This window comes from Rhinopithecus bieti, unplaced genomic scaffold (genome assembly GCF_001698545.2).
Source record: "Rhinopithecus bieti isolate Rb0 unplaced genomic scaffold, ASM169854v2 scaffold_19652, whole genome shotgun sequence".
NCBI classification, from domain to species: domain Eukaryota; kingdom Metazoa; phylum Chordata; class Mammalia; order Primates; family Cercopithecidae; genus Rhinopithecus; species Rhinopithecus bieti.
Genome location: NW_016809913.1, coordinates 91,286 through 99,666, shown reverse-complemented (window position 1 = coordinate 99,666; position 8,381 = coordinate 91,286). Strand labels below are relative to the sequence as shown.

The 8,381-nt window shown below is 46.7% G+C and overlaps 1 protein-coding gene across 6 annotated transcripts in view; it reads right to left on the bottom strand.

The window, feature by feature from the left end:
• Positions 1-8,381, bottom strand: part of RAD51D (RAD51 paralog D) — a 24,344-nt gene continuing 15,963 nt past the window's right edge. For 2 of the 6 annotated variants that reach the window (XM_017890893.1, XM_017890894.1), the window contains exons 5-11: positions 7,981-8,062; positions 7,602-7,736; positions 6,999-7,094; positions 3,673-3,763; positions 3,473-3,543; positions 1,431-1,595; positions 662-1,260 (exon numbers count right to left, since the gene is read on the bottom strand). In XM_017890893.1, coding sequence (XP_017746382.1) covers positions 1,177-1,260; positions 1,431-1,595; positions 3,473-3,543; positions 3,673-3,763; positions 6,999-7,094; positions 7,602-7,736; positions 7,981-8,062 — 724 coding nt within the window. In that variant the 3' untranslated portion in view covers positions 662-1,176. Of the gene's footprint in view, positions 1,261-1,430; positions 1,596-3,472; positions 3,544-3,672; positions 3,764-6,998; positions 7,095-7,601; positions 7,737-7,980; positions 8,063-8,381 lie in introns of all 6 variants that reach the window. The other 4 variants (XM_017890891.1, XM_017890892.1, XM_017890895.1 and 1 more) reach the window with 4 other exon arrangements.

The window sequence follows — 8,381 nt, the reverse complement described above, 5'->3', positions numbered from 1 at the left end:
TTTCTCTACTTTTCCTTTTATTTTCCATTCCCTGGTGTCCTCCTCCCCTCCCAGCCAGGGTAATGGCTCTCAGACGGATGGCCACAGTGCTGGTAAAAGACAGGGGGATTATTTCATACACTAGGGTACTAGCTGTGGTACAGCTGGCAGGAAGAGAGGTGTAATTATATTGCATCTTGGAGCCACCAGCAATGAATTTCTGCATAAAGGACTAGATTTGCCATGTATTATTTACGTCAGCATCAATTTTCCCAGCTGGCTCTATTTACTGTGCAAATTCTCCTCTGTCTGTTTATGGGCAAGGCACCTCTGAACCCCATGGTTCAGCACCTCTATGTTATGCTGTACTGTGGAGGGGCCCCACAGGGCACCATGCATATTAAACGAGTGGCCGGATTCACCAGGGAGTGGTGCAGGTCATATCTTCCCTTTCTGTTAAATTACATCCCTGGGACTGCAGCAAGCCCACACGTTCTCACCTAGTCACGGTGATGCATGCAGTCTGAAACCAAATCAGCAAGAGGAAAGGAGGAATAAACTGTTCTTTGGGCCTCACTGGGGGGAAACTGAAAAACAACCTTCTAAGGGGAAATCAGGTGGCTCTGGGGCTTGGGGAATTGCCTTTTATATTTTAAGAGCAAAACAGAGATAAGGAAGAGTATTTCATTTATAAGCTTATTTCCACTCAGTAACTCAGAGACAGAGCTAAGGAAGAGTGGGCCCCCATTTAACAAATGGAAAGGCAGAGACAAAAAAAAAAAAAAAGCAGCAGCAGCAAAGGCAAGTTAGAGGCTTTCCCGGCTTCGCCACTGTGCTAGGAGGGAGCACAGGACACAATGGGGATGCACAGGGTTATCCATCCAGTCGCCAGCATGCCTTTTCCGAGATGCTCCCAGCCAGGGTGAACTTGGTTTCCACCGGAAACATACACATTAGAAATAAGGGAAGGAAACGTGGCACCAGTATGAATTTCTGGGTCCTCACACTGCAGCATCCTCTTTCGCCTGTGGTTTATATGCTTACAGAGAGTGAGGCCAAGGAACCCACGATGTCTTTTCTGGCCAGCCTGAGAACTTCTGTAGTCACCAGTGCCAGGTGACAGTAAACAGCAGGCACTGGGAAGAAAAGTTGGGAGGAGTCCCCAATGCTTCCCTGTTTCCCAAACAACAGCACGGGTCATGTCTGATCACCCTGTAATGTGGCGCTCTGCTCTGAGGTCCCCCAGGTCCCAATGTCTACCATCTCCTGGAAACCTGTTGGCTGGAAGAAGAAATAGGAAGGAGTAAGTGGAGTTAAGCAACCCAAGTGGGTAGCTTCTTTAGTTGCAAGGTTTCAGCCTCTAAAGAGTTCTTCTCAAAGACATCTGTGGGTATGGAAACCACCACCCTCCAGGGCCCAAGATTACTGGTATCTTCCTGGGGTTGGCTCACCTGTCGGGGAGATTTGGTCAGACACGCCATGCGCCGGCCAGCTGATGCTCCTGCTCCCTCGATGGTGTCCAGGAGAATCCGAGTGCTGGGCACAAAGCTCCAGGAGCGTCCAAGGGCAGGTTTTAGCCTCCCGCTGTCCCTGTCTCGAGTTATGTGGTTGGTCACCTGCAGCAGAAACAGACTTACAGATCCATAATGCTAGTATATCCATTACTACTGCTTCATTTTACAGTGAAGAAAACAGAGGCCTAGCACAGAGAAATAACTTCCCCAAAGTTACAAAGCCTAATGGCAGGTCTGGAACTAGAACCTGGGCCTCCTGACTTGTGCCCCGCTCTTTCCACCAAATCTCCATGCCTCAGGTTTGACCCAAACCAGAAGGCAATGGGGCACATGTTGCCATGTTGTCCAGGCTGGTCTCAAATTCTTGAGCTCATGCAGTCCACCAGCCTCAGCCTCCCAAAGTGCTAGGATTACAAGCGTGGGCCACCACGCCTGGCCACTCAGCCTTTAAAAGGAAAAAAATTCTGACACATGCTACCAAGTGGATGAACCTTCAGGACATTATGCTAAGTGAAATACACCAGTCACAAAAAGTAAATACCATATGATTCCATGTATATGAGGTTCCTAGAGTAGTCAAAAAGCATAGATATAGAAAGTAGACTGGTGGTTGTCAGGGGCTGGGGAAGGGGGAAATGAGTTATTTTTAATGGGTACAGAGTTTCAGTTTTACAAGGTGAAGAGTTATAGAGATGGATGGTAGTGATGGTTGTATAACATCATGAATGTATGTACCACCACCGAACTGTATACCTTAAAATAGTTAAGGTAGTAAATTTTGTTATATGGATTTTACCACAATAAAAGAAGTTGGAAAAAATATATAGCTGCTAAAAATTACATTTGTAAAAAATATATTTTAAAACATAGGAAATGGACTCAGATGGTATTTTTTGTGTTGTTGTTTTGGTTTGTTTTTGAGATGAGGTTTTGCTCTGTTGCCCAGGCTGGAGTGCAGTGGCATTATCACAGCTCACTGCAGCCTCGACCTCCCAGGCTCAAGCAATTTTCTTGCCACCGAGGCCACCTAGTTTTTCTATTTTTTGTAGAGGTGGGGTTTTTCCATGTTGCCCAGGCTAGTCTCGAACTCCTGGGCTCAAGTGATCCACCAGCCTTGGCTTCTCAAAGTGCTGGGATTACAGGCATAAACCACTGCACCTGGCCTATTTTTTTTTTTTTTTTTCATGAGATTAGTTTAGTTAGAAAGCTGGTTAAGAGTGGGCTCACACCTGTAATACCAACACTTTGGGAGGCTGAGGCGGGTGGATTGCTTGAGCCCGGGAGGTCAAGCTGCAGCGAGCTGTGATTGTGCCCCCGCACTCCAGCCTGGGCAACAGAATAAAACCCTATCTCAAAAAAAAAAAAAAAAGAAAGAAAGTTGACTAAAAGTATAAGTAAATATGCAGAAAAGTATTGTATGGAGATATGTAAAATATTAATATGGTTTCTGTGGATGTGGAGATTAATGACAAATTTGAATCTTTTATTTATTTTTTATCCTTTCTATGAGAAGCATGCAGACTTTAAAAAAACTACCTCATAAGCAGAAAAGTTACTTCAATAGCAAAAGATTCATTTATATGAAGTTCTGGAAAAGGCCAAACTATTGGGATGGAAAACAGATCAGTGGTTGCCTGGGCCTGGGGGACCTTTTGGTGGGGTCACAAGACTGGATACAACTATATTCATGAGTCAAACTTCAGACAAGGAGAAAGGTACTCTATGTAAATTATACCTCAATAAACCTTTCTAAAAAGAAAAAATGTAGGAAAAAAACAAAACAAAACAACAAAAAAACCAACAAGACAATTCCTGATTCCCTTAGCTATTTATGGCGCAAAGCTGTAGCTGACCCAGGGAAGCTGGAATATGTCCCTTTTCTAAAGGGCCACTTTAGGGTTCAGAAGCTGACATTTAAGGGAAATAAAGAGCTAGCAATAACTAGAAATCAAGTTCATTGGCCAAGTCTGCTTCCTCACCACCACTGCCATGCCAAGGTCCCGGGCCAGGGTCTTCAGCTCTCGGGCCAGCTGCATCATCAAGGCCAAGCCTGCAGGAGGAGGAGAAGCAGAGAGGGAGGGCAGCGGGGAACCAGGGACGGGGCTGGCCAGAGACCAGACTCCAGAACTGGGAGGCAAGGTCACGTTCCACTGGCCCCAGGCTCTGCCACATCACTCACCTTCCCTCTGCTGACCTCCCAGAAGCGGGGAGACCACCGCAGTGACCGAGTCCACCACCACCACCTTCATAGTTCCTGAAGAACCAGTTACCTGAAGGAATGTGGGGGAAGCACTCATGAACCTGTCGGCCTCTAGGACACATTACAGGACAAGCTTGCTCTTCTATCTAAAACTAGTAAGAAATAGTCCCCCTCATCCCAAATACAGCAGGCTGCACGGGCAGCACAGAATGTCATCAGCAGCAATGTCTCCCTCATCCCATTGGTATGTATAACAGACTTCAATGAAGACTTGGGTAGAAAGAAAGGGTTTAAATCACAGGACATCAAAACTACACTAAAGTGGCCAGGAGGAGTGGTTCACGCCTGTAATCCCAGCACTTTGGGAGGCCAAGGCAGCGGATCACTTGAGGTCAGGAGTTCGAGACCAGCCTAGCCAACATGGTGAAACCCCATCTCCACTAAACGTACAAAAATTAGCCGGGCGTGATGGTGCACACCTGTAATCCCAGCTACTTAGGAGGCTGAGGCATGAGAGTCGCTTGAACCCAGGAGGCAGAGGTTGCAGTTAGCTGAGATCATGCCATTGCACGCCAGTCTGGGTGACAGAGCAAGACTTAGGGAATTTATTTTCAGGCATTTTAGATATGGAAGATGAGGACTGGTGGCATGATCTAGAAGGAGACAGTGAAGTAAAGAGAAGGCTAAACTCTTCAGGCAAGGAAGTTAGGAATTTGAGGTTAGTAGTTAGCAGGACAGGGGAAAGAAAGGAGGGAGTTGGGCCCGGTGCGGTGGCTCAAGCCTGTAATCCCAGCACTTTGGGAGGCCAAGACGGGTGGATCACGAGGTTAAGAGATCGAGACCATCCTGGCTAACATGGTGAAACCCCGTCTCTACTAAAAATACAAAAAAAACTAGCCGGATGAGGTGGTGGGTGCCTGTAGTCCCAGCTACTTGGGAGGCTGAGGCAGGAGAATGGTGTAAACCCGGGAGGCAGAGCTTGCAGTGAGCTGAGATCCGGCCACTGCACTCCAGCCTGGGCAATAGAGCGAGACTCCGTCTCAAAAAAAAAAAAAGGAGGGGGTGGGAAAAGAAGGGCCTTACCACCATGGTGGGAGGCTGGACACAGGAGAGAGATGGCTGCTGAGACATCCATGACCAGGGGTCTCAGTACTCTACATGGGGCTTTCTGAAATTTGATGACTTCAGTGTAGTTTTCAGTTAATTTTTTTTTTTTTTTTTTTTTTTGAGACAGTCTTGCTCTGTTGCCCAGGCTGGAGTGCTGTGGTGCTATCTCAGTTCACTGCAACCCCTGCCTCCCAAGTTCAAGCGATTCTCCTGCCTCAGCTTCCTGAGTAGCTGTGATTACAGGTGTGCACCACCACACCCGGCTAATTTTTGTAAATTTAGCAGAGATGGGGTTTTACCATGTTGGCCAGGCTGGTCTCGAAATCCTGGCTTCAAGTGATCTGGCCACCTTGGCCTCCCAAAATGCCGGGATTACAGGCATGAGCCACCATGCCTGGCCTGGTGCCATCTTTCTAACCATAATTTTCTGTCTTTACACAAGAAGGAGCGTCCTTCTGGTTTCCCTGGACTTAACTGTTTTTGATGCTTCTTTTCTCTTCTCCCTTACTTCTTATATCCTGATCCCGGTTCTTTTTCTTTTCTTTTCTTCATGTCTTTCTTTCTCTCTCTCTCTTTCTTTCCTTTCTTTCTTTCTTTCTTTCTTTCCTTTCTTTTCTTTCCTTTCTTTCCCTCCCTCCCTTCCTTCCTTCCTTCCTTCCTTTTTTTTTCAGGGTCTTATTATGTTGCCCAGGCTGGTCTTGAACTCCTGGGCTCAAGCGATCCTCCTGCCTTGGCCTTCCAAAACATTGGGATTATAGGCGTGAGCCACCGCTCCCAGCCTCAGATTCTTAACCCCTAGAAACTGTGAGATAAAAAATACATGTCTTAAGCCACTAAGGTTTTGGTAACTTATTATGCAGTAACAGAAGATATACCATCCAATGGTCCTACAGTAAAAAAACACAGTCTTCTGATCTGGAATTGAGAGATTTGGGCTATACGGTTAGTTCTTGTTCTAAATATGTAGTCAATTTTGGTCAACTCACTTCACTTCTCTGGCCTTCACTCTTCTGATCTCTAAAAGTGAGATCAGCACTACTCAGCATCACGTCTCAACAAACTGGTGGGTCATAACCAGCTATGACTTCTGAGAAAAGTATTTGTTCAACATTTTTTTTTTTTTCAAAGACGGGGTCTAGCTCTGCTGCCCAGGCTAAGGTACAGTGGCATGATCATAGCTCACTGCAACCTCCAACTCCTGGGCTCAAGCAATCCTCCCGTCTCAGCCTCTCGAGTCATTAGGATTACAGGTGTGGGCCCCACTTCCAGCTTGTTCAACTATTATATGTTCTAAAGTTTATAAAAATCATTGACTTTATATATAGTTGCGGGGATGCCCGTGTGAACATGTCGTGCTTTGGGGTGAGAGGAAAAGTTTGAGATGAACTATTCTATCTTTAAGGTATCCTCCACATCTAGTCATTTATAAATCAGTGCACCAAATCTTGTCTAAGCACCCAACATGAATAGCAAAGTATCAACCCAAATGCCATTCTAAATCCTCCCCGTTAACACAGCTCTGAATGTGTTCAGGCACTGGGCAGAAATCTGACTTCAGGGATGGTGGGCCCAGGCCTTAGTCCAAGATACACACATAACTCCATTTTGGCCAACTAGATCTAAGGGGAAGAAGGACGTATTAGTGGGCTCTGGAGAAAGATTCTTCATCCCTGATAAAAGGGAGGAGGTACAGAAAAGAACCATCTATCTTTTACTGCTTTGAATATGGATATGGATGTGTAAAGACAAGATACTTGGAGCTTCGGCAGCCTCTTTGCAACCATGAGGGGAAGAACAAGAAAATCAGACACACCAACTGTTGCCCTGATAGCATGGACCTGCCAACCTCCAACTCATGTGACATAATTAAATGTCCTCAAGGTTCAAGTCTCTGTCAGACAACCTCTATTACTTGGCAGCTAAAAGTATTCCTCACTCACCTAGTGGGGAATGCAGAGATAAATATGACATGATCCTTCCATTCAGGGGGCTTTACTGCTCAGCAGGGAAGATGAACATGTAAACAATGAGGTATGTGATTTAGGCGCTTGGGAATTCCATCCTGGGAGTAGCAAGCATAGTTGGAGTCACCAAATTGCACATCTGCATTTCCAAACAGTCTGTAGTAAGACACCTGCCCACAGAGATAGCACCTGGCAAGCTGAGTTAAGCAAGGAGGGGCAGAACAGCAGGCTCACCTGCTGGGCCACAGTGCCTCGGAGCTCCTGCAGCACATCCAGCATCTGGAAGATGTCAAACGCATGTACCACCTGGATCCTCTGGAGAGCTTCTGCCTAAAGGGGTGGAAAAGAGAAGCAAGGGCTTTGGATAAGAGGGAGTAGGGGGTCGAGGTAAGGCTGAGAAGGAAGAGGCACCTGGATGCAAGGATTCAGGTCCAGGGTGGCAAATGAGCTTTGTCTAATGGGCCAGTTGTCATAGTGGTGGCTGCCTGGGTGCTGAGCTGTAAAGTACTCAGAACTCAGGAGGAAAGAGGGATATGACTGATTAGTGATGCTTCTCATGGGCAAGAAATGGACTGGAAACACAAAGCTCAGTGTTTGCCAGCCCTGGTTTAGGGCATGCACAGAGCTGGGAGGGTTTCCTGGAAGAATCGGTGTCAGGAGCATCCCAAATGGCATGATGGTATCAACAGGGGTGGCTTAAGGAATATGGGATGTATTAACAGAACAGCAAGTTTGAAGGCAAGGAATGACTATTCAACCGAAATTCTTACAATGTTAAGGGGTAATGGGGTTTTCTTATGTCAGAATCTCAATGGAACCCAGCATCCTGCCCCTTACCTGTTCCTCCTCATCCTGGGTTTTAGTCTGAAGCAGCTGGAGGAGGCGGGAAGCTGTCAGCCCTCCATTAGAATCTACGTATAGGATGTTTTGCTGCAGGCCATGGGCCACATTTGCTGCCACACAAAGACATACCTGGGGGTGGGGGCATTGGATGAACTTGACACTTCAGAGAGGGTCCAGAATGGGAGCTCCCCACCAAACCTTGCCCAGATTCCAGCAACACAAATGGGCTGAGTCCAGGCCCCATTCCTCATCACCCATCTTCTCTCTGCTGGGCTCTGAACTCATCAGTACGCTGAAGCTCCCCCAGGGATCCTGGGCTATGCATCTACCACCCTCACCCTCAAATCCTCCTGACTGCTGGCCTCACGTGTACCTGAGTTTTGCCGCTACCTGGGCCTCCTACAATTTCAGTCACTTCTCCAGTATAAAGACCAGCATCAAGCAGTTTGTCCAGGCTGATGGCAAAAAAGAAAATCAACACAAGAGGTTAGTAGGAAGAGAGGGGAAAAGGTACCAAGAAGAAAGGTAAGACATTCCTTTCAAGCACTGGTTCTGTCTTTGAACATCACTGGCCAGGAGGCTTCTCCTGATGTTTTCTTCTGGGAAGGAGGGAATGCCCAAATGGTCCTTCTCTGGTCTCTCTACATCCCTCCATTCTTAAAGATCAGCTTTCCAGAGAGGCCTCTGCCACCCCATCAGAAGGTCCTCCTTTCATTTTTTCATCTCAGGCCCTGTGGGTTTCTTTTTTTTTTTTTTTTTTTTTTTTTTTTTTTT